Source organism: Heliangelus exortis, chromosome 3 (assembly GCF_036169615.1).
Source record: "Heliangelus exortis chromosome 3, bHelExo1.hap1, whole genome shotgun sequence".
In the NCBI taxonomy this organism is placed as follows: Eukaryota; Metazoa; Chordata; class Aves; order Apodiformes; family Trochilidae; genus Heliangelus; species Heliangelus exortis.
The window spans coordinates 13,062,560-13,087,749 of NC_092424.1; the positions used below are offsets into that span (position 1 = coordinate 13,062,560).

A 25,190-nucleotide genomic window follows, 5' to 3' on the forward strand; every position below is an offset into this window, starting at 1 on the left:
CAGTTCCGAGATCTACCAAAGAAAAGATTTTTTTTGTTGTTGTTTCGTGTGTTTCCCTCAGCCAGCAGGTGCCTCTGTAGAGCCAATGCTTTGCTTCTATCAGTGGGAGTCTATGGCAGCACTCGAATACCTGCTTTCGAGTGATAATATGGCCTTTTCTTTCTTCAGTGCCTTTTTCCCCTTCCCTCCAGCCCATGGAATCTGCCAGCCTGGACTTCCTACCCCATCTGACAACCAAGGTCCCTGGAGGACATCTGTGGGAAAGAGATCTGTATATGTTGAGGCAGGCATGTTGTTACTATATATCCCATATGAAGATATTTTGCCTGTGACAGGAGCGGAGAAGCTCAGTTGGGGAATGCCTGTGGTAACCCCAGTGAGACAAAGCTGCCTTTTTGCCCTTCAAATACCTTCCCAGCAGGGTGGGCTTTGGCTGGCAAAATCTTCACCCCTTCACTACAGCACCCTCCTGAACCCTGGGGTATGGCTCAGCCAGTGCAGGCAGGGCCCCTGAGCCCAGAGCGGTTGGCACTGGATAAAGAAAAATAAAACACAACTGACGACGACCCCCTCGACCTTCCCCTCCACCCTTTAGCACGTAAGTGCTAAGAAATCCCTGTATCTGAAAAGCAAAGGCCTTGGGTGGGACGGCTGATGACCGTGATCACAATTTGTCCCCTGCTGCCCCTTCCCCCCAAATGGCTCTGCTGGACTTTGGAGCAATTCCCACGGGTAAGGTGAATTTTGACCCGAACGTGTATCCATCGGCAAGGCAGGAAGGGTGGAGGAAGCGCGGCCCGTGGGGCGGCCAGGGGGAAGGCAGGGCAGGGAAGTCGGGGGTGAAATGTGTGAGCGGCGAGGGGCTGCGGCCCCGGGAGGGGGGCGCGGAGAGGGGGACGAAGGGGGCGCGCACCCCTTTACCTCCCTGGCCTTTTCGCCCAGCGCCGAAAGGGATGGGAGGGGAGGAGGGAGGAGAATCGCTGAGGAGGGTGGGACTTTGCCGGAGCGTCTCTCCCCGCGGCCGCGCTGAGCAGTTGAAGAGCGCCGGCGAGCGGGCTGTGGGGCGGGCGCTGCGCGGGGAGCGGGCGCAGTGCGGAGCCACCGCTGGAGAACGCGGAGCGGGCTGCCGCCGCGCCGGGGTCCAGGAGCGCACGCCGCGCCGGCGGGGGACAGAGCGCCGCGGGAGCAGCCTTTCCCGGGCACCGGGACCTGCTGTTGGCTTGCCGCCTTGCTTTATCCTCTCGTTTAATTTATTTTTCCCCACCTATACTTTGATCCGCTGGGATTTTTTTCCCCCCTGCAGAGCCTCCCCCCGCCCCAGTTCCCTCCCTCTCTAGCCAGTTTGGATTTTTTTTTTTATATTACTATTCTGATTTTTTTTTTTTTTTTAAGCGGTGGGCAGACAGGCAGAGAGAGGAGGAACGCTCTGTTCGTCCTCTCCGCCACCACCACCCCGACTTGCGGAGAGGGGTCGGGCCGAGCGGCGGCAGGATCAGCTCTTTACCCCCGGGGAGGAGACCCCGGGAAGCCGCCGGAGGCAGCCGCCGCGAAGAGGGGGATCAGTAAAAGAGATGCATTGAAACTTTCCGCCCAAACTTTGGCGTGAGTGCGCGAAACCGAGCGAGCGCGGCGCGGGTGCCTTCCTGCCCCGGCGCGGGGAGAAGCGGCGGCGGACGGACGGGCGCCGCTGTGGAGCTCGGACTGTCCGGCGGCGGGGGCCGGGCGGCGGCGGGGCGGCCGGGAAGCCTGCGCTCGGCCCGGAGGAGCGACCACCGAAAGCAGCAGCAGCAACAGCCGGGGCTGGCGGGGAGCCGGCCTTATGGAGGGGTGAAACCGGAGACCCTGAAGAGGAACCTCACTTTCCCCGGAGCTCCTGGAAGCCGTCGGTCGGCAGTACCCGAGGAGGCGGCGGTGGGCACGGAGGAAGCGCGGGCAAGAGCGCGGAGGGGCGGCTGCGGCGGCGGGGCGGCGACGAGGCGGGGAGCGGCGAGCCCCGCTCCGCGACGTGCGCCGGCAACCATGAACTTTCTGCTCACTTGGATCCACTGGGGGCTGGCGGCGCTGCTCTATCTGCAGAGCGCGGAGGTAAGCGACGGGGACGGCGGCGGGACGGGGGCTTTGTGCCCCGCGTACGGAGAGTGGGGCGGTAAAAGAGACTTTTTTCCTCCCCCCCTTTTCTTTTCTTTTTTTTTTTTTTTTTTTTTTTTTTTACCTTCTTCCCCCCCTCACCTCCCACCTGCCCGGTTCGGTGCTGCCGAGCTGCTGGCAGCGGGTGCGGGTGGGTGCCCGCAGCGCACACACGTGTGTGTGCGGGCGTGCAGTGCTGCAGCGCGGGGTGAAAGCGCTGCCCGGCGCTTGGCGGGCCCCCGGAGCAGCCGGCAGCACTTGTGCGGAGTGTCCGCGGACATGTACGCGCGTTGCACGGCCCTGCCGTGGGGCCGCCGCCGCTGGGGGGTCCCGGCGGGGTCCCCAAGGAGTACCGGCGGGGCCGGGCCCTAAGCCGGGGCCCGGCGCGGCGCAAGGCAGGGAGGCAGCGCGCTGGCTTCTTGCATCAGCCTCGCCTCCCGTCCTCGGGTCTCCTGACATTGCAAAAGGGTGTTTCGGCGGTATTTGCCTTGGGTCCCGGCTCGGGTTCGTGCCGCCGAGTGGAGTTCAAAATACCTAGCTGGAAAAACAAATAGAGATCAAAGAGGACAAAATGGATCCTGAGTTTCTTCCAGATTGATTAAAAAACCCCCCATATCTTCTGCACCGAGATTACAAAACCGTGCTTTTTTCTCTTCTCTTCCTCCTCAGTTACTTTTGCCTTACTGTCATTTCTAAGGATTTAGAAACCAACTCTTTCTCCTTTTTCTTGTTTCTTTTTTTTTTTTTTTTTTTTTTTTTCGAGAGAGAGAGAGAGAAAAGAGAGGCAGCTTTCTGTGCAAATTCATCATATAAATCTGTTTTCTGAAGAGTCAAGAGGGCTGTGTTGCCAAGAGATATTAAGGGGTTTAGACAGAGTGCCCACGTGAAAGTGGTGGTTTGCTAGACAAGCATGGATTATGTTTTAAAGGCTATAGCAGGTTAGTTCTCTCCTGCCATTTCTCCTCGTTTGGAGAGAATACGGGCCAGATCATCTCTCACAGTCATGAAAATAAACGTCACTTGCAAACTAATCAGTTATTCACATTGTTTGTTCAGCATCGATGCTGGAAGGTAACTCCCCAATTAGGAGCCATTTCAGCTGTAACTGAAGTCATGCAGGCACTGCACGCTTTGTTTCTAGCCTGTTATATTTATACTTTCTCCAGTGACAGCCACACATTAGGCTGTGCTTGATGGGAATCGAGGTGCAGCTCTCATGTGAGTGTAGCACAGAGCAGCTCTGCAGCCTGCCAGATTTGGCTTCTGGGACAATTCTTTCTTTTCACCAAGAGTTTTTCCACCATCACCTAAAACGTGTGTTTCTTTGCCTCTATCTCCTCAGTAAACATGTACAGTAGAATCTGTTCCCCAGCTATAGGTTAGACAGCTCTGTATTAGTGTCTAGTGATAATACCCTTTAACCCTCCCCTTACTCCTTTTCCCCTCCCCTTCCTTTTCTCCAGAGGAGGAAACGGCGGATCAGGTATAGTCCGGGTCTGTCTGTCCTCAGGAGTTATGTAGAAGCCTCGTAGTGCCTTTTCTCCTAGGCAGAAGGATGGTGCCAGTGAAAAGGAAAAGGATAACAGTGGGAAAAAATGTAGGGAGGACACGCGGTCTGGCAATGGAATTGGGGCGAAATGTGGGGAAAGATGCATGAGAGATTGCAAGATGTCCAGATAGCCGGGTGATGCGGTCCATATAAGTGCTCAGGGAGATCGATGGTGAGATCTGCCCTCCGGTTCTGTCCTTATTTGTCTGTTGATCGTCTGGGCACCACAGTGATGGGAACGTTAGAAATGCCAGCAGATCTCACGTAGGCAGCTTGACGATGACTGTGGGCATGGCAGAAGGCATGACTCTTCACGCCGGGACTAGGGTTTTGTGCTTTGATGATAATATTTATCTGTACTGTTAATCTGACTGTTGTGCTGAATAAAACCTATCTAGCTAGCCAGGCATGTTGGGGAGAATTAAATAAAAGCCCTGACAGAGGCTGAGTTGGGGGACCAGCGCCTGTCAGGCTTTTCCGAACGCAAAGGAGGAGGAACACGGGAATCACAGTGAAGGTGGCAGGGGGATGCCCCCCGTAGTGAGGGTGTTGTTACACTTGCTCCAGCAGCAGGGCTGGGACTGTGGGAGATCATACCATGGTCATCATGCCACAGGTGGCTGCCTACACTGGTGGCAATAGCCTTTCCATGCAGGAGAGAGAGGAAAAGGTGTTTTTGCATTGCCACCCTCCCAGCTGTTTGCTCCTGCCAAGCTGTGATGCACAGCCCTCATGGCCTACTGGGGAGAAGACCTGTATTGTTGTTCCCTTCCAGTCTACTCTTTCCTAGAGAACTGGGCAGAACGAGTCATTCCCCATCTTCCTTTGTTTGAGAGTCTCAGTGGCAGGTCACCCCCAGTGAGGATTTGGGAACTCTTCCTTTCCTGCCCTGAGCTGTGGAAGGACCTAGATACACACCAGCTGTATTGCCATAGGGAACAGGCAGCAATCAGACACTGAGGGAGGGAGAGAGAGCCTGTGACTAGACTGCTAATGATTGCACACCCACCAGGCTCCCTGCCTTTGGTGTGCCTCTGCACCAGGCCACGATGGGGAGCCACCAGAAGCTGCTTCCCCAGCCCATAGGCAGCTGGGATGCAGCAGGTCACCTTCCCAAAAGCCAGTCTAGGCCCATGCTCCCAGGGCAGGCTGGGAGGAGAAGTGCTTATTTGGGAGGAAGGGAGAGGGAAACCCGTGCTGACATCTCAGAGGAACTTGATGATTCCTGTGCAACCCAAAATCTTCTGTCCATCCTGCTTTGTGTCAGAGGTGCCTTGGCTGTGCTGGCAGCTTGTGGGATTACTGACCTCTCTCTGCATGTACAATGGAGAAGGAGTGCAGTGAGTCCTGTCCTCCCCCACTCCCCTTAAGTAGAAACCGCTGAGAAGAATTTCTAGCGCCTAAGACGAAAAGTGCCTTAACTCCTGTCCCAGAGTCCCTCTCAAAGTGGATGGATTGTTTGTTCCAGTCCTAAACAGTTACAAAGCTCTTTTAATGAGGCTGCACAGATTAGGGGGAGGGGAAGGGAGAGAAAGAGTGCTGGTGGTGGTGGTGAGGGGGGTGATGGTTGGTAAGGAATGACTTGATTAACCTTTTCTCTCCCTTCAGAGAATAATTGGCTTTGGACAGGGTCTGAGGGAGAAGGGGACAGGGAAGGTGCACACAGATGATACAAAGTGAGTTTAGTTGTTAGGGAGGGCTTTACTCCCTAATATCCCAAATGCAGGACATGTTTTTTCTGTGCCCTGTAAAGGGCACAGAAAGAAGCTTCCCCTTGGTCAGCCCCATTCATGGCATCTTGAGCTCAGTGGTTGCTTCCACACCTCTGTGAAATGTTGAAAATCTATTGGAAGAAAACTGTGTTACAGAGCTGTTGGGTAATGCCAAAAGCCAGCAAAGGAGAGTGTGACCTTCAGGCTCCCACCAAAGGGCATGCTGGGCCTGCTTGTTCTTTGGAAGGCTTTTGGTTCCCTTTGCCCTGTCTAATATATAGCAGTCTGGTTTTAAGTGAGGCAAAAGTGCCTGGCTTGCCTGCTGTTTGTTTGAGTGAACTAGCCACAGGTGAAAGGCACTGCTGGGAGGGCAGAAAAGTTTCTTGATATTGTGAGCAGAGGGCATATTACTGGTAGTTACGGGAAACCTTTCAATACTTCTGAAGAAAGCTCCTCTGGAAATGCGCAGAAGCTTTCTGCAGGCTTTGTACCTATCTGGTTTTTCATCCTCGGGCTGGGTTTGCAACCCAGGTCTAGGTGAGCACTGGGAGAGTGTTCTGGCTCATGCTCCAGTACGTTGGGGCAGGGCAAGGTGATGGCCAGATCAGTGGTTGATCAGTGAAAGTGTGTGGCTTGCTTCTGCTTCTCATCACCTGTGTACCAGTTGTGTTTGCATGTGGGGAGGTGGTAGGCTTGGCAGCTTGCTGGGCAGCTTCGCATAAAGAACGAGCAGAACGCCTCTCAAGATGCTTATGCACTAATTTCTGCACAGTCCGTCATGGGCATTCTGAGTGTGAACCATAAAGCTCTCTGTGAAAGGTCTTGGGGGTGTTGTGACTTGGATAAACTGACTTGTGATCCTCTTCCTGTGCTACTACACAGATTGAGGCTTTTCTGCCTTTGATACGATTTTCTTTTGACCCATAGATTGTCAGGTGCTGACTGGCTTTGGAAGGCCACTGCAACCTCCACTGCCTCCATTTTGTTTGTGCTGTTGCAGTGACCTTCACACTTCAGGAATGAAACTGTTTCTAGGAACCTGCTTTTTAAACTGTTGTCAGAGCATTGGGATTGGACAGGCCGCCCTCTCCTCCCAGAGAAGAAATAGATCCAGGCATGGGGTGGCTCAGGTCTGGGCTGATGAGTTATGCTGAGATATAGAAAGACTTTGATGGAAATGAGAAGCAAAAAGTTCAGTCAAGGGGACATTAGACAAAGGGAACTGTGCAGAGACACAAAGGAGTGGCTGGGAGAGTGGCTTCTAGAGCTCTGCTGCCTCTCCTGCTCTCTGCTTTTAAAAACTGATATTTTGGATTGCTCAGATAGTGTTGCTTCCCTGTGCCTAGAAGACCACAGGTGTCCTGTAGTGAGCTTGTGATGGACTTTGCCTGTTCAGTTTGGTCCTGTCTCTGGCTATTAGATCAGAGGGCCTTTTCCTAAGCCTAAATGCAGCATATTGCTGATGAAACAGTGTGTATGTATTGCCAGGTTGTTTTCGGGCCTCCACTTGAAAAGGAGCAGGTTCTGGGGCAGATGGTGTCACACAGGTGGCAACATACCTGGGAGAAGTGAAGAAAGCCGAACATTTTTCAGTTTTGTTTCAAAACAGAACAGCAGGGGGAAACCTGACTTGTCTGGAAAGTTAGGTCAGACCTAAAACACTCACGCAGAGCAGGAAGAGTGGAGTTTTTGTTTCATCTGGAATTAAAAAGACTTCCTTAGTAAAGCAGTGTAACACTTCTCCATCCTGATCTGGGGGTGGGTTACCTGTTGCCACTCCTGCATGAATCAGTGGTGTGGAAATGCCCCATGTCCCAAAAAAGGCAGCAGGAGTGAATACAGACCTTGGGGCTTTTTTGGTTTTTGTCCGGGGGGGAAGCAGCGGGAACACAGAGATGGGAGCCGTGCTGCCACTGAGCCGAGCAGGCGCTGGGGACAGGGCCCCCCATTAGGTGAGGGTGGACAGTGCTAGAGGAAAGGAGGAAAGCCCAGGTGGTTTGGTGGCCTTAGTCGGTGAGGTGGTGCTGTAACAGTTAATCGCCCTGACACCCAGCAGGAGTGGTCACTACCACTCCATGACAGACATCGGTGACATTGAGAGGAGAGCGATGCCCTTTTGTGCTTGGCCACCCTTCTTCCTCCTCTGCCTTCCCTGTTTCCCTACCCGGCCGAATTCACCGTTATAGGGGGAAACGGTGATTTTTCTCTCCTGGGCCTAGGTTTGCTCTCTGGGTTTTGACCGTAGTTTTTTTCAGCGGAAAGCGCTCCTCGAGGGACCCCTTTCTCCCCTTGGGGCCTCTCCCGGGCCTGCCGCGCTGAAGGCCCGGCCGCCTCCCTCCCCTCAGCCCTGGTCGTCCCACCCGCTCCGCCCGTGCCCTTCTCTGCTCCTCTGGGAACGGGGGAAGGGGAGGAGGGGAACAAAAGGACCCTCGGTGCCTGCCAGGCCGGCTGGGGGGGAACGGCCTCTGCCAGGGGGTGCCCCCTCCCGCCAGGGGAGCCCTCCCGCGCCCCGGGACCGCGTAACGGCTCCGTGTTGTGACTGATTTTCTGTTGTCTTTGCAGTTGTCGAAGGCTGCTCCTGCCCTGGGGGATGGGGAGCGGAAACCCAATGAAGGTAAGCGCTGGGCGGCTTCCCGGCGGGTGGGGGCGGCCAGGGGCTCAGGGGAAGGAGGCCCGAGCCCCGGGACCCGCCAGCGGCCAACACCGCCACCTCCCGGGGAGCGGCGGCGGCGGGAGCGGGGGGCTGCGGGCGGGAGGCGCCGCCGCCATTAACCCTTTCGCGGCGGCGGCGCCGCCCCCCGCACTCCCCCTGCGGGCCCGGGGCGGCCGCGGGGCAGGGCCGTGGGGCCGGGTCGGCCGCTGGGCCGGGTCCCAGGGCGACGGCGGGGCCGGTGTAGGCAGCAGGGCCGGCCCAGCCCGGCGCTCGCTTCCCACAGCTCTGAGGAAAACTGCGTGCGTGCGCTCGGGCACATACACACACTCATTTTTTTTATGCGTATATAAATATATATATACACTCACGCGCGCGCTCACAAAGAGCTGAGTAGCGACGAACAGTTTGCTGGGGATTCGCCACAGTGCCCTAGGAAGGGATTTGTCATCTTTACCGACAGCCTCTTCCCCGGCGGTCCTGGCGCTGCCCGGCTGGGTGGCCAGGGCTGATCCCTGAACAAAGGCCAAAGCAGCGCCCCGACTCTGCCCATACGGCTGGGTGGCAGCTCTCCGGGGGAGAGAAGGCAAGAGAATGCAAAAAGGGCACCCCAGGATGATTTTATGTCGGCGTGCCTCTCGATGGTCCTGGGAACCCCCCCAGTCAAGATACTTCTAAGTGCTGTACAAAGCCAGTCTCAAAAAATGCACCCTAAATTGCTGTCTGAGATAACAGGCTTAGCAGGATCAGGGGAGAGCACTGTGATCCTATAGGTTCCATTTAATTCACTGCTGGCGCTCCATTGCGGATGGAGCCCGGTGAGGAAATGAGCTGGTGCCTCTGCAGCAGTTGTAATTTTCTGGTGTACCAGCTGCCCGAAGGCCAGGCTGTGGCAATGTTCTCTGCCTCGTTGGTTTGTACAGGTAAACCTAGAGCACAAGAGCAGTCAAGCCCGCAGGTTAGCCAGAGACACCTCCTGGAAGTGCCCTGTCTGGTGAAGCCCTGTGTGTTGCCGGAGGCTTTCTGTCTGCAGTCCTCAGTTCGGAAGTGGGGTAGAAGGGCTGTGGACTTTAGAGTCTTCAGGCTGAGGTTGATCATCAGCACTTTTAAGTCCATCCTGACCATCCGTGTTTTCCCTGTACCTTCATAGCAGTGCAGACCACTAGCTGCATGGCAGGGTCTGGTGAAATTTTTGCAGGGTCCCCATGGGTTGTGACCTCCAGCGTTATTCCAGCTGGAGGTCAGCAGAGGGCTCTAGCGGTGTGGGCCTAGATTGGCTTTTTTTTTGGTCATACTTGATTTCAATTTCTATAACTTTATTGGTTTGACAGGCTGCATGTCCATTGCCAGAAGTTTGTAGCAGGCTGTGTTTGGTATAGGTGTCCATTTTGCATGGGCAAAACTTCTGATTTCCTGGCAGGCTGTTGCTTGTGACGCTTGACCCTTGCTCCTGCTGGAGTCAACAGAAGAAGGTTCAGTGACTCCAGAAGGATCAAGATGGAGCCTGCTGTGAGGCTTATTTTCATTACTGGTCCTTCCCTGCTCTTGTAGAGAAGTAGTGTCCTCATCTATTATGCTTTTTGTGGCTAACTACATTCCCAGGGAGGGGAAGAGTTGAACAGAATTTAATTCCCTGTCACAAGGAGGCTAATGGGATTGTATGAGAAGCTGGTCTGGCAGTGTGAGCAGTGGGACTTCGGTGCTACTGCTTTGGTGCTATTTCTGATTCTGTGGTGCACATATATCTGTGAGCTAGAAACTGGGACTCTTGGCATTACTTTTTTGGCTCTACTTCTGTTCTACTATGTGACCTTGAAGGTCCTCTCTCAATACCTTGGTTTCACCTCTGTGATGAGGAGATAGATGATGCTGTGTCTCTGTTCCACAAGGACACCCTGTTGTTCTTTCCACCTGAGCTCCTGAGGGCTTTAGGGCTGGGATGAAAGGTGATTTTGTGTCTTTGGCCATTTTGTGCTTGCCCTGAGATGCTGAGTTGGGCCAGGTTTTTATCTGAGATGGACTTAACTCTGGTTGGAGACCATAGTTTTAGCTTCAGCCCCTACCCTTTTGTGCTCAAGAGAGCTTTCCACATGTTTTGTGGCACTGAAAGTTGTAGAGAAGTCAAACAAGCACTCTTTGTTCCATGAGAAAAGGTTTTCTGGTATAAATAAAGGAAACCACCAGCACTTACGGCTGTACTTTTATTTTTAAAAGAACAGTGTGTCTGTATTGCTGCTAAGCCATTGATGGGGAGGGAGGCAAAATGATCACAGGCTTGTTCCTTTTCTTGTCTAGCATGTTCCCACTTGACTGCTCCAAATTTGGACTTAATCCTGCCTGCAGTGGTTCGGTCTGCCTTGAAGAGTTAATGTGGGCCCTGACTGGGTTTTAAGCTTACTTATCCCTCCATTCACAAAGAAGAACCTCTGACTCAAATCTGGAGGTGTTTTGCAGGGTAGGGGTGTGGGTTAGATGTAGGATTAAATTTTAACGTGGGCTGAAGCCCAAATTACAGGAAGGGAGCAGGTCAAGTGGTTAGTCCTTCAGTGACCTTCCTATGTTTCCCCATGAAAGACAGACCTTCTTCCGTCCCTGACACAACCAATGGAAAGGAAGCACAAACTGAATCAGCCCAGCAAAGTGTGGAATATGACTCCTGGTACATGTCAGTAGGTGTAGGTATTGTAGCAGGGGCAGGGCTTAGCTGTGAGGATGACTGTACCTCAGTCATGTGCTCTGGTTTGGGTGCTAACTGTGCAGATGAACCATGAAGCATTGCATGGTGTATATGGGAATGCTCTGTGTCCTGTCAAATTAAGGCAACACGCCTTGATGGCAGGATGTTCTGACTGGCAGCTGAAGAAAGATTCCCCGTTCCCTTTTCAGAGGCTGATTCAGTTTTTGGAAAACCATCCCATGTTGAAGCAAAGGCAGAAACTTCCAAATTCTTTATGGGAAGGATTTGGTCCTGTCAGGTCTCCCAGATCTCAAACATAGTCAGAAGTTTCAGCTGTAAAAGTAAACCCTCTGCAAAAGCATTTGAATGTGTTGTTCTGTGGCCAATCTGTAGTCCAGATTCTCTGGTGTAGTCCAGCTGCTTGTGTTAGAAAGTGTGGCAGATGTGAATAAGTTTCACTTCAGTTTTCTCCTCTGTTTCGGTTTCTGCCTTCTTATGCCCCGGACTGCTGCAGTGTACAGCTTTTATTTGATCTGCACAGGTAACTGCTGCTTTCTCTCCCTCCTTTCTTCTCTCCCTTGTGCCCTCCCTCCTGTTGACGTAGGTTTGTAAGCACTTTTCTCCAGAACTGTGCCTTTACTGCCAGAGTTCCCAGATCCTTTCTGCTGGCACAGTGTGAATAATCAACAGTGCAGTTCAGTCTGTCATTGTGCCTGCAGAATTTCCCACGTATTAAATTGTTCAACTTGTTGGAACTTAGGTGGTGACTAAGGTCACTCTGAAGGGGAACGGGAAGCGGGAGGTAGCCACAGAGAAGATAGTAGAACAGGAGGCATAAAGCAGGGAAGGAAGGAAGAGGAAGGGAAGGGGCAAGGAACAGAAACATGCTGTCTTCTAGATGAGGAATACCAACAAGCAGTCCATGGCTGCCGGGCTACATTTCCCTTTCTCAAGCCACTTTCTCTTTTAATCGCTGCTCGAGCTCTCTGACACTTCAGACTCCCTGGCTGGAAGCTCCTCCCCCCTTGTACCCATTCTCAGCACTATGGCACTGTCTGCTCTGCATGACCTAGAATTAACTTTCAACAATTAACTGCGGGCTGTGAGCTTCAAGCCCTGCAGCTTTTGCATTTTTGTGGCAAAGTAACCTTTATGCCAGCTTGTCACAAGTTCAGGGCACTTTAGAAATGCTTACTGGAGACCATGTTTTTCCATGATGCAAGCAGTTTGCCCTTATCATTAAGAGTTATCAACCTTGGTGCTGGAGGACTCCGCATACTGTACAGGTGGATCATTATAGTGCATAACAGCATGGGGCAGGTACTGTCTCTGTGTGTACTATCCTCTGCTCCACTTGAGACATCCTCCTTTGCCTGCATGCTGGTAGACCTAGGTGGCCTGGAGGGCTCCAGGTACTCACCATTTGCAGAATTGTACTAGCAGCTGGGTTTTGTGTGTCTATCCTATCTCTCATCTCTTTAAATCCCTTCAACCCTTGACCAAGCAGCAAAATAAAGCTTTGGCAAGCAACTGGGAAACATTGAGAAATGCTTGTGAAATCAGTGCAGATCACAGGCAGTTAGTGTTTGCCCCATTCGGAGGGAAGGCAGGGGATGATGGCAGATCCACCCTGTTACCCCTCCCACACGGCCTCATTGTGGTTCAGTAGCCAGGTATATGGTCGATGTAATCCTGGAGGTGCTGTGGGCTTGCTTTGACTCTTTCAGTGGGTGGCTTGATTCCTCGGTCTGTGAAAGTGGTTCATGTGGAGGTACAGAGGATGTGACTTGTAGCAGGTGCTGTCATGGTTCTGAGGTGGCCAGTTGAGGTGGATGTTCTTTTGCCTGGGCAAAAGAGGTTGCTGACAGGAAGAGTGAAGACACACGGATGCATGGTTCAGAACTCTCTGGTTGTTCTTGGAAGTGTGTCTGTGCCAAGGTCTGTAGGAAGGATGCTTCTGGCTTATCCACTTGCCTTCTAAAACTCCCTGGGACATCCACTGGCTGTTTTGAAAGTGGGTAAAAAGGCAAACTGGTCAAGTGCCTTAATCTGAGAGTAGGAGGGACAGAGGGGAAGTGATCTGGGGAGGAGACACCTGTTGAACACATCGTGGTTCCAGGGAGGGAAAAAGTGAGGCTCTCTTGTCTATCTTGTCTCTGCCCTGAAGCAGCGGTAGGAAGAGACTGTCTCTTTCTCCTCCCTAGTTGATTTGTGTGTGTGTGTGTATATAGGACAGAGACAAAGGGTTTGGGCCTGCAAGACTGTTAGTGAAGAGCATAGGGTAGATGTGTTGCAACTGTCTGGCTTGTTTTGAGGGGTGAAGCACTAGAAGTCTTTGAGCTAAATTTGCATTAACTTGTTCCCTCCATTCCTCCTTTTAGTTATCAAATTCCTGGAAGTCTACGAGCGCAGCTTCTGCAGGACAATTGAGACCCTGGTGGACATTTTTCAGGAGTATCCTGATGAGGTGGAGTACATATTCAAGCCATCCTGTGTGCCTCTGATGAGATGTGCGGGTTGCTGCGGCGATGAGGGCCTAGAATGTGTCCCTGTGGATGTGTACAACGTCACGATGGAGGTGAGGGCCCAGCTTGCAAGCTGGCATGCTTGGGTGCAGGAGGCAACTCATCCATCACAGCCACCCCAAGCCCTAGCTCCCCGCTAATTCAGAGGGAGGGCTGGCTACCCCAGGGAACTGGAGACTATTGGATCAGGAGAGCTCATCTCTCTCCTGATTTTTGTACCCAGTGTTAACACCATGCAGGGTTAAAAGATGAGTTGTTTATTTGTATTCAAGGCTAACAGGAGGATCTGGTTTCTGTCTCTGACCTCACTAGTGCAGTACTACAGTAGTTAGGAGCATGCAGAGGAGCGCTTCATGCCTAGAAAATGCAATGATGCATTTCTGATGCTGTTATCTCTGAGGCCCCCAAGGAGACATACTCCTTGGCCCTTGCTCCACCTTAACTCTGTGTTTGGTCCATACAGCTGTTGCTCTGAAGGCAGCTGCATAGTGCAAAAGGGGAAATCCTCTCGATACTCTCTCCAGGAGGGCATATGAGGCCAGCCTTTACCAACAGAGCAGGGGATTTGGGTCATTAGCTACATTGGCACAGCAGGGGTGGAAAGGGGTTCTAAGGAACATGGGGCTTCAGTGTCAAGTGGAAAAGCCTTTCTGCCTCTGGGCATCCTCCTCCTTTGTTTGGAGGCTCTTGAATTGATTCCTTGGAAGAGACAGAGATGGCTCTGATAGCAAAGGCTGGGCACATGGGGAAGATGCAAACTCGGCTTTAGTGAGCTTTGTCGCTGTGCTTGTCTGCCAGCCTGAGTCCCGGGTTGTGCCCAAAACCCTTACCCCAAAGCTCCCTCACCTACTTTTGTCCCTCAGCCTCTTGAGCAGTCACAGTAAATGTTGCCATCACTTTTTGACATGGATGGGAGACTTGGAGGGTTAAGTGATTAACCAGCAATCTCTTTTTACTTGTCATCTGGACTGTATTTGAACTCTGGCAACCTGTCTGTTCCCTTCCATGTCTCCCCATGATGCTTTTCCACTTGCATGCTGCAGCCTAGGCCAGAGCATACTAGCATGGTGTAGCTAGGGATGGTTTTCTTCCTACCATTCCTTGCTGAATTACAGTTTTTGGCTGGTATGCTGGCATGCTTGTGAAGGGTCAGAGGTACTTCAGCAGATCTCTGGTGAAAGTACTAGAGCTGGTGGTCCAGCCACGTTGTGGGTTGAGAGACTGTGACAATACATGCGTAGCTTCTAACATAACTTCCCTGGAGGCACCTGGGGCTTGGGGATGGGCAATATCTGGCTCTGCAGGGCTGTTTTAAGCACAGATCACCAGACTGACTTTATGGGTCGAGTCACTGAGAGGGTGAGATGTTAGCTGTGAAGGAATGATAAGGAATGATGGCTTAGGGAAAAGGAGTCAGATACGGATTTTTTGCTTTGGGTCTTTGCATTAAACTGAAGCATGCTTCTATGTGAGAGCTGGCCAGATGCTCCTTATTGTCTCCTTAGCATCAAGCAGGGACAACTCATTGAAAACCTTGCTGTGTTTTTACTCCCTCTCCCATGGCTGTCTCTGAGGCGGTCCACCAGTGCTGGCACCTTGCATGCATGAGCAAACAGAGCTTTGGCACCAATCTGGTGTTGCTGCTTGCTTGTGATCAAAGGCTTTCCCTGACTGGGAGAATGGGGCCTCAAAGCCAGCTCAAACTCTGCCATGCTGTTCCCAGGAGCACCTGGGGTGCAAATGCTTTGCCATGCAGTGGGCTGATTTGGAGTTGTGAGTATAAATAGTGAATGGGCAGTGACCCTCTCTGTTTCTTTCATTCCAGATCATGAGAATTAAACCCCATCAGAGTCAGCACATAGCGCACATGAGCTTCTTACAGCACAGTAAATGTGACTGCAGGTGAGAATGAAGCAGCACTGGTTCCTCTTGCAATGAACTTATTCTGAGCCTTTCCTTTTTTATTGCGATTGGGTTGGAGCTGTTGTCAAGAGGCTTCTGCAGTCTCCCCAGCTGGTTTGCACTGGGATAGCTGAGGCTGGGTAAAGAAGTCCTTTGCTGGCAAGGCTTCTCCATCTCTAGATATATCACAGGTGGACCATGCTAGCATGCAGCCTGGGGTCTTTTGGCACTGGCTGCCAGCGAGGTGCAACAGGAGAATAAATACTTTGAGAAGTACCACTTAGCCTGTGACATGGGTATCCTGCAGTGCCAGCTGTACCTGTGCTTCCCTGGACTTGTTGGGAACTGGGGATAATACTGGAAATTTAAATGGTAAGCTCCCTTCTAATGAAGCCTTTGTTCTCTCTTCCTCCACAGACCAAAGAAAGATGTCAAAAACAAACAAGAAAAGTAAGTGACAAACCTTTCCTCCTTTGTCTTTTAGTGGTTGGTTGGTGTTTTCTCTCCCCCCTGCCCCTTGCCCTTTTCTTTGGTTGGAGAAACTCACTTTGAGAAGGTGTTCTTGGAAATGGCATATGGTAGTGCATGGGGCGACACTCTGAATCCCTTCCAGGTGGGCACAGAAACCCAGATCTGACGGTCCTTCCTTCATACCCCAGACCTGGAGCTTGCATGACCCATGGCCATGGCAGCCATTCCTAATGCTTTGTCCTGAGTCAGGGAAGTCCCGCCGTATGTGTCCTACCAGAATGGATTCAAGGTGCAGCCTCCGTTCTCCCTTCCCTCTTCCTGGGGTGTTTCTGGTTACTGCAGATCGCTGTCTTTCTTTATTATTAATTTTTTCTTGCTGCTTGAGTGAGTACTTGCTGGCTTCTTTCACAGCAGCTTGGGTAGGAAGTCTGCTGGCTACAGGGAGAGGTGGCAGTAGAGGCCTGGTGGAGGCAGGACTGATGCCATGCGGGATGTCATGCTGGTTTTGTTTGAGTGGGGGCCCAGGAGGGTGTAAAGGGAGCTGGATATCCTAGCTGGGTCTTGATGAAGGCTTTCATGGAGGTTTTTTTAATCTGATGGATTTTCTCTGGTGACTTGAGGGAGGTTAAGTCACAACCTTCCATTTCCTTCCTCCCCAAAATAAAAAGGTTGTGGAAAGTAGAGAAATAAGCTCTCATCCTGCAGTATTTGCGGGGACGATCACAAAATGTGGAGCAACATCAAAAAGAAAGTGTGGCCTCTCTGGGCAAGAAGGTCATGTGTACTGCTCATGGTTGGGATAGTGACTCAACCATTAAGAGGTGCAGAGCTGGAGAGGAAGGGGGTGAATACTGAGCAATGAGGCTGAAATGGAAACAGAGAGAGCAAGTGGGAGAGTGAGAGAACTTTTTTCACTCCTGTCCTGGTAGTTATATATTTCTAGCTGCCTTCCAGCCTCTTCTCCTCCCCCTGGAAATCTGCTCTTGGCTGCATTGAGCTGCATGCAGCCAACACTTTTCTTTGTGCAGGGCCGTGTCGGGGACGGTCAGTCTGCGTGGCTCTGTGGTTTGGAGGTGTGCGAGAGTTGGGTCTGTGTGAACTCTGGTGAGGATGGGGTGTGGGTGAAGCAGCCAGCCCAGACTGTGTTGCATTCCCTTGCCTCTTCTAACAGCACCTTGCCTGCTCTTTACTGGTTCTGCACTCCCCTGGGAAGGAAGGGGAGGGGTAGGAGAGATTGGTGTACTTTGATTTGTGCTGAATTGAAAGTCCTGTTATATTGGTGCCCCTCTCCTCCCTTCAGGTTGATTTTCTTCCCCTCACCGCCTCCCTGTGACTCCTGACTTGTAGGGCAGAGGCTGGGAGTGAGCTGATGCTGACACTCCTTCCAGTGAGACGACTTGGACAGGGCCTAAGAAACACCTGTGGATCTTTCCCTTTTATCCTCCCTGTGTCCCCTTGACAGCTCCCTCCTGAAGTGGGCTGCACCAGGGAAGGAGGGAGCCTTTGCTGAACTGCCACAGTGCTGGGGCTCACTTGCCTGACAAGCCTGGGTGCTTTTCCTTGCATGTTTCTCCCTTGGTCCTGTGCTAATGTGGCTCAAGGAGCAGCGCAGGCTCCAGCCTCCCTTCCCTCCTCCCTCCCTGTGTTCTCAGTGTCTTGTAGGGATCCATAGTTAGTGTCCAGACCTGCACATCCTAGCCCCTTCCTGTCCCAGCCCCTGCCCAAGAGTCAGAAGCAACTGGTGTATTTTTCAGCAGAGTCAGTGCCTTGGCTCCATCCACTCATCTCTCTGGGAGGTCCACATGGAAGGTGAGGGGAGGGAGCGAGGGGAGGAAAGGAGGGAAGATTTGAAAGCTGCTTGTTGGTTATATCCTGGGTGCCATAACAAGACCAGGTCTCCCTCTTTCCCCTTTGGTTCTCAGGATGGAGGCTGCCAGAGAGGGTGTTAGCAGACATCCAGCAAGGTCTCCAGGAGTCCTCTGCCCCACAGGCAGGAGGTGGGGTGGTTAAGGAGAGCCTTGGGGCTAAGCAGCCCTCTCTCATGCAGCGCTGCTGTGTGGACCAGGTCTCTCCCATTTTCTGTGGGGTGCTGAGGCCGGGGCCCCTTTGCTCCCATCCCAAGGCAGGATTACCACCAGTCTGTCAGGAGTTGTTGGAGCTTGGCTGCCCCCATCCTAGGCATGATGCTGGGCAATGTGTCAGGTCAGAGAGGTTTCCTTTTCCCTCGGAGAGCCCCTCCACTCAGGTTGCCTCTTGTCAGTCAGCGTGCGCCTGTGCTTGTCACCTGCAGCAGTTGTCTGCACTCACTGCGGCTGCGTGATGCTCTCACCAAGCTTTCTGTTCTTCCCTCTCACTCCCTGTCCCTTTCCCACTGCCTCTCTCTGGAGAGGGCACAGTTGCCTCTCTGAGGTTCTGGCAGATCCACTTCTGCTGACAGCAGCCCTGCAGAGGGTGGTCTCTGATGAGTCCACTGGTGTTGGCTTGGCTGTGGGCAGGGTGGTTGCAGTGCTGGCACGAGGGCTGGTGAATGTGTGTGCAAGGTGGAGATCTGTGCATCAGCCCTGGGACTTGCCCTCCAGTCCTGCCTCATGTGCTTACTCCCTCCCAGCAAAGCACATGGCTGGGTTTTTTTTATTTTTCTTTCCTTCCTTGCATTTTCTTCCGTTTTCTCTCCCTCTCTCCTTTTCTTTCCTTCTCTCTCTCTCTCTTTCTCTGTTTTTTTTGTTTTTCTTCCAGAAAATCAAAGCGAGGAAAGGGGAAGGGTCAAAAGAGAAAGCGCAAGAAAGGCCGGTACAAACCACTCAGCTTGTACGTTTGTGTCCTCTGCTTGTAGACTCTTCCCTCCCTGTCCCCAAACCAAACTGCCTGCTTGCTGCTTACTCAAAATCTCACCCTCCCTTCCCAGTCACTGGTGGGCTGCAGATCCTGCAGGGGCATTGCTGGTGGTGGCACCACTCTGGCACTAAGGGCACCTCAGGGAAGGTGGCTTTAGCTTGCTTGGCTCTCTAATCATCAGTGGTGACCATTTTCCCAAGGCACAAGAGCACGGGTGGGTGGGTGAGCACCCTGCACCTTTTTGCCATGCCTTTTGGTTGCAGCTTTGCCATTCGCTTTTCCCCACTCATCTTGTGCCCTCACTGCTGTGACGACTGGTGACAGGGAGGCTGGCATCTGCCATGCATGTGTGTGTGTGTGCGTGCGTGTGTGTGTGTGTGTGTGTGTGCGTGTATGAGCGTGTCTGGTGGAGTCACAGGTGAAGAGGAGAGGTGGGATGGTGGGAAGCTGGAGGAAAAAGGGTGCTGGGGAACCAGAGGGGGCTCTTTCTTTTTTTCTCTCTTTTTTCTGCTGAATTTGGTGGCTTCTCTCTTCCTGTCTCTCCCTCTTTGCTCTGCCTCTCTCATGGTTGTTCACAGAATTCTGCACTGTAAATTCATGGCCCCCTCCGTAGGAAACTCCTAGGTGGCAAGGTTGGGATGGGGCTTACAGAAAGGAGGGCAGTGCTGGCTGCAGGGGTAAGCAAGTGATGCTGGAGCCCAGCTGCCTTCCAGGGCAGGAGAGACCTTGTGTATTTAATTTATCTAGCCGCTGGCCTCTTTCTACTTGGATAGCCCACTTCAGAGAACTCCTTTCATTGATATGTCAATAGCTGGCTGGGACCTCTCACCTTCCCATCCTTGCTTTTCCCTTCTTTCTCCTTCTGGCCTGTGCCGATGGATCCAATGCAGCATTTGTGAATACTGTGCAGAGAGCCTGTTTCTTTCTCTTTACGCTAATGCAAGGGGGTGCTGTCCTGGGGCTGCTGGGGTGCTGCTGGAAAATCCATCAGCCCGCAACGTTCCAGTGGGCAGCATGGGGGCTGTGGGGAGGGGGCAAGGGGATTGCTTTGATGTTTAGGGTGTTGCATGTGTATTTTCTTTCTGCTGAAGCGCTGTAGCTTAGACATCTTTCCTTTTGCCTTTTTGCAGTCACTGTGAGCCTTGCTCAGAGAGGAGAAAGCACTTGTTTGTACAAGATCCCCAGACCTGTAAATGTTCCTGCAAATTCACAGACTCACGTTGCAAGTCGAGGCAGCTTGAGTTAAACGAGCGCACTTGCAGGTTTGTGTCCTGAAGGATGAAAGAGAAACACACAAAAAGAGAGAGAAAAAGAGAAAGAGGGGGGTGCTTGCTTCCTGCTGAATTCTGGCACCAGTGCTATACGATTGCTTCTTTTCTCTGTCCTGCATGGGCCAGAGGCCAGAGGGACTGACTGAGATGAGGACAGTTTCCCTGTGTCAAAGGGCAGCTGTGTGTTTCAGATGTGCTGTCAGGACTTGGACGGGTTTGGCTCCCGGAAACAATGTGTTTGTATCTGTGGTATCCTTTCCCATAAAACATGATAATGGAGTTTGTGTTGCTGAGGTAGCCAGGGGGAGAGCCTGTAGCCCTCTGTACTTTATCTGTATGGAACTCATGAGCATACAGCTGGACAAAGACAAATCCTTAGCTGACTAGGATTTGACCACCCCTGTCTTCCAAGCCCTTTTTATACAGCTTGTGGACACTGCTGTCTGCAGAATGAGGAAAGCCAGGCCAGGAGCCTCCCTGTCACCATGTTGTCCTCTGACTCTTTGTTCTTAAAAGTCAGAAAGAGCACCCTGTCCTCTTGTACTGTCCTTACAATTCCCTATCCATGTCTCTGCCAGAGTTGTGGATGAGGGGCTGCACTCAGCGCTATGACTCAGGATTAGGTCTGTCTCTCGGTGAAGGCAGGCAGAGGTCTGTATTTCTGGTGGGAGACACAACAACACCGTGGTTGGCATTTGTTCAGAGATCCATGCTGTGCACGTGTCATCTGAGTGCTACCTGTCACACACCGTCTGTGGCAGAGGCGTGGAGAAACTGATACCTGGTTCTCACTGACTGCTTTGGTTAACTCAGTGGAGTCCCTTGACTCGCATCTCTTGCTTGTGCACCTCTGGTGTGAGGTCATCCTAGCTGTCCAGAGAGATGTAGAAATGGGATTACTATTGAGCCTTTGACTGTGACTTGGAACTCGGGCCCCTTTCACAGAAGTCTAGGAGATTCCTTCAGTCAGGAGTATTGCAGTGGGAGTGGCTGGATGGGATTGAAAAAGGGAGAGAGATCCAGAGTCGTCTGTGGCTACATCCTGAAAGGGGAGACATCCATTTGCCTGCCTGGAGTTGGCTAGGTGAAAAAGGCTGCTCCAAGTAGCAAATGCTTCCTTTAGGTGTGATAATGCTTTGTGCCCAAGCCAGGGAGGCATTGGCACTGCCATTGTGGTGGAAAACGCTCTATACCAAAGAATTTTCTGAGGTGCTGTAATTACATTGGGAAAGTAGTTAACACAGGGGTCAGAGTAGAGCAGGAGCAACTTCTGGAGTTAAACTTTTTCCAGTGAGCATAACCCCTAAGCATCAGACCAGACCTAACTTTGGCCTTTTCCCTCTGCCCCTGTTACCAAACCCGAGAGTAACTGGAAATTACCCTATGGAGTTTGAAGGGTGAGAAATAGTTTCAAATAGAAAGAAAAAATAAACAATACCCCAAAGAAATCATGATGACAGAAGGGTCTTACTATTTTTTCTTACTACTAGACCTTCTCTGTGGTGAGATAACTGGGACACAAAGATAGGAAGGAGTCAAAGGAATGGATAGCTTACCTTTTTCTAGATAAAAAGCTGGTCAAGCTGAAGTTCGTCAGTTCTTTCTTGTAGAATTAAAATTGGTCATTAAAGGGGAGGGTAAATTGTCATTTTTCCTGCTGCTTCTTGAGGCTGCTGCTGCTGTTCTTTGGTGCTAACCCATGCTTATGTCAGCTAGTGGATTGCGAGGCACCTTCTTTTACTTTCTTGTGTGCACGAGGCCTTGTTGTGTGCAGTGCTTCCAACCCAAACAACAGATAAAGTGGAGAGCTCAGGAGATGTGTCTTTCTGCATGCATTGCTTAGCCTTGTTCTTTTGTGTGTTTGTGTGTGTTTGTGTCTGCATGGTGTGAGAGGGTGTAAACAAGACATTCAGCTCACCTGTGAGGAAGCCTCCGATTCTGCTCCTAAATTTGCCCCTGTACTGGTATCACCCCATGACCCCTCTAGGGTTAGCATTCACTGACCCATTCATGGATCTAGATTCTCAGCTGTTTTGCCCCATCTGCACATCACTTCACCCCACCAGTGACACCATGCCATGTCTTAACACCATGTGCTCTTAAATACACTACCCACCTCCCTTCCTTCCCTTCCCTGTCCTACTTGCACCCCCATCACAAACATTAACCCCTTCTCTCTTCTTTCCTTCCCTTTCCTCTCTGACAGATGTGAAAAACCGAGACGGTGAGCAGCGGAAAAGAAGGGGGAACAGCCCTGTTTCTGGAGCCTGATTTCTCGCCTGGACAGAAAAAAAAACAAAACACTAATCCAAATGAACCCTAAAAATGAAGGATCGGTAGAGCACAGCACTTTCAGTACGGACGATGGACTCCGGAAGGAACATTCCCCAAGGCACCCGCCGCACAGAATTCACCTTTGGGTTTTGAACTGTTTTATTTTATTTTTCTTTTCATGCTGCTAAATAACAGAGCCAGGAAGACTATAGGGGTGTATTTGATGGGTTTTCCCATGCATACATATATATGTGTGTATACATGCATATACATATATATATATGTATATATATTTTAACCACATCTATATATACATATATGTATATCTTAACCACACACACACACATATATATATATTTTATATATATATATATACTGATTATTTTTTTTAACATTGCTAATGTTATTGGTGTCTTCACTGGATAATACTCGACTGCTGTGGACACAAGCGGGCTACTTGGGGCATAAGAAACAAGCTAAGACTGGACTTGAGTAGAAGCGCTGGGTGTAAACTTCTTAACTCTTACTGACTTGTGCGGCCTCCGCTGTTTCTCTGTAGAGTGTGCTGTACCACAAACCACCTTCTCCTTGCCTGGGACAGGGAGGAGAGGTGATGGAGAGGATGGGCAGGGAGTTCCAAAGAGCGTCATCCTAGGGTGCGATGGGTCAAAGGCCAAGGAAATGGCCGTCTGCGTGATCAAGGATTCCTCCTCCCCTCTCTTCCCCCAACCTTTGCCCTTACTCGTCTCATAACCTGCCTGCCTTGCTGGGACACGGGATGTCAGTGTACATTTTGCGTTGACTTTATTCGCTATAGAAACTTTGCCAGAGAGACGTGCTGGCTTTTCTTGAGGATGGTGGGCAGCTGATGCGCACTAACTTTCCATTCAAGGAAGTATCACAGGAGTCTAGATTTCCCGCCCTTGGTGGCTGCAAAAGGACACAAGGCCTACAGTGTGCTGAAGCAAGAATGGGGACCGGTGCATAGCCATGCAGTTGTTCAGCACTGTCTGCTTTCTTCATGCACAGAGCTGCCACTCAAGAGCATCCAAGATGCTTACGGAACATTTCTGGAAAGGGATATTAATCAAAAGTATATACACAGTAGGGGTGTGTGTGTGTGTATGTGAATGTGTGCATTTGTGTCTGTGTGTATGTATGTTTGTGTTTTTATCTCCTTTTTATATATATATATTTATTTTTATACATATATATATATAAAAAAATAATATATATGTATGCCAAGATTGAAGGAGGGGAAAAAGAAAGCAAGTTTTGCTGCCTTCATTTTGTGTGCCCAGTGTGAATGACCCTAAAGAACGTCAAGTTTTTTTTTCTTATGACGTACTGTAAATATCAGGCCCCTTTTCCACATCTTGGGCCGGGGCAGCTGGAATCCCTAAGCTGTGTCTGAGAATCTTGGCTACGTGTGTATCTGCAATATACGCTGTGGTGTATGTGAAACCCACCTTACACATGCGCGCACACACACACCCCTGAAAGCGTGTTTGTACATCTATGTGGATATATATAATCTAGTTCTGTGATTAAAATTAATAATAATAATAATAATAATCAAAAAGGTACTCGGTCTGTGTCAGAATGCTGCCAAACATCATCTGCAATTGAATTTTCAACGCCTGATAATGTACAACACGGAAAGCTTACAAAAAGACAAGACAGTCTAAAAACAGACTCACAAGTGACTACTAACCACTAGGAACTCCCCATCCGACTGATGGATTTCAGAAGGAGAAAAAACACACGGGTGGGTGCTTGCATCTGCAATGTACAGTACTCATGCTGCATCGTGCGCAAGACAGAGGCTTCCGATGGGGGGGAGGGGAGAGAGTGTTTTATATACTTATTTAATATCCCTTTTTAAATTAGAAATTAAACAGATAATTTAATTAAAGAGTAGGGATTTTTCAGTATTCTTTGTTAATATTTAATTTCAACTATTTATAAGCCGTACCTCTTTTTTTTTTTTTTTTTTTTTTTTTTTTTTTTTTTTTTTAATTTGTACTGGTTGTGTATAAATTTAACCTCCCTGTTGTCCCGTCCCATCTCTCCCCAATTGTTGGCAGAGTCAGTAGCATGTTACGGGCAGTTATTTAATTAATTTCTCTAACATCTACCCCTACACATTCCTATTGAGACAAGGGTTAGATATACATCTACATACTATATATATATTTGGCTATGTGTTTGTATATATATATATATGTTTATGTATATGTGTGATTCGGATAAAATAGACGCTACGATTTTTTTATATATGTAAAAAGAAGAAACAGGAAAAATAGAAAATTCTACATCTTGAATCTCTCTCCTTTTTAATATTTGTTATTTTATTTATTGGTGCTACTGTTTATCTGTAATAATTGCGGGGAAAAAAGATATTAACACTACATATTGTGTCTAGTGAATTTTTTCAAGATATACCTTAGTACATATTTATTTTTAAACAAAGAAATTACAGATATATCTTAAAAAACCAACGACGACGACGAGAAACAAACTTTTTTTTTTTATTAAAGAATTTAATTCTCACCTTGATTTCCTTTGCCTTCTCCTTCTGCCTTGCATCTTGGTTTTCTTCCATTGTATAACAGACCCCACGCCGTTGCCTCTGGAGGCTACAGGGCACAAACAACCTGACAGTTGGACTCTTGGATATGGGCCCAGAGCCTGCAAAACCATTTAGGAACCTAAAGTCTGTTGACGTGAATGGGAGGTAGGCACTAAAATTATTGTGTGGAGCTCAGCCCACTTTCCCTGCTCTGTGAGAAGAGGGTGGTCTGATGGGCAAGAATGAGGGGACAGGACTTCGGGGCTCCTACTCAGCCTCTGATGCCAAGGAGCGTGGTGGTGGTCCCAGTCTTGCCTCTGTCTTGCCAGGAGACAAGCCCCGTGTTCTTGGTGCTGTATAGGCATGAATAGATATGAGTCCTGTCGGACTTTAAGGTGAAAGTAATGCTCTGAGCCTGCCCTTCACTGGTAATGGACTTGGTGTTTGCAGTTGGAGCAACACGTGGTGGCTCAGCAAGACCTCACCACCTTGGCCAGCGTTGAACAAGGAAATGGTCAGCTCTGACTGCTCATCAATCCATCTTGGTTCCTTTTTGTTATTTTGTCATGTGCTTTGGGATCTTTGGGAGGAAAAGGTCTTTGGAAGCAGTATCCTTTCCTCTTCA

At 50.5% G+C, this 25,190-nt stretch overlaps 1 protein-coding gene across 12 annotated transcripts; it reads left to right on the forward strand.

Moving 5' to 3' along the window:
* Positions 1-1,020: 1,020 nt before the first annotated feature.
* On the forward strand, positions 1,021-24,552 carry VEGFA (vascular endothelial growth factor A). Of its 12 annotated transcripts, XM_071739278.1 has the most exons (9): positions 1,882-2,085; positions 7,951-8,002; positions 13,097-13,293; positions 15,066-15,142; positions 15,560-15,592; positions 15,756-15,902; positions 18,350-18,421; positions 19,579-19,710; positions 21,926-24,552. In XM_071739278.1, the coding sequence occupies exons 1-9, from the start codon at positions 2,020-2,022 to the stop codon at positions 21,945-21,947; spliced, it is 798 nt and encodes a 265-aa protein (XP_071595379.1). In that variant the 5' UTR covers positions 1,882-2,019; the 3' UTR covers positions 21,948-24,552. The 12 variants fall into 12 exon arrangements, with proteins under 12 accessions (XP_071595384.1, XP_071595387.1, XP_071595381.1 ...); XM_071739283.1 differs by lacking the exon at positions 15,756-15,902 and having other exon boundaries at positions 1,021-2,085; XM_071739281.1 differs by lacking the exon at positions 19,579-19,710.
* Positions 24,553-25,190: the final 638 nt, after the last annotated feature.

Bases quoted from the DNA above. Each gene is read 5' to 3' on its own strand.
- VEGFA (XM_071739280.1), top strand. From the start codon at position 2,020: ATGAACTTTCTGCTCACTTGGATCCACTGGGGGCTGGCGGCGCTGCTC. The intron at 2,086-7,950 runs GTAAGCGACGGG...TTGTCTTTGCAG, and splicing joins TCTATCTGCAGAGCGCGGAG to TTGTCGAAGGCTGCTCCTGC. The intron at 15,593-15,755 runs GTAAGTGACAAA...AATCCCTTCCAG, and splicing joins GTCAAAAACAAACAAGAAAA to GTGGGCACAGAAACCCAGAT.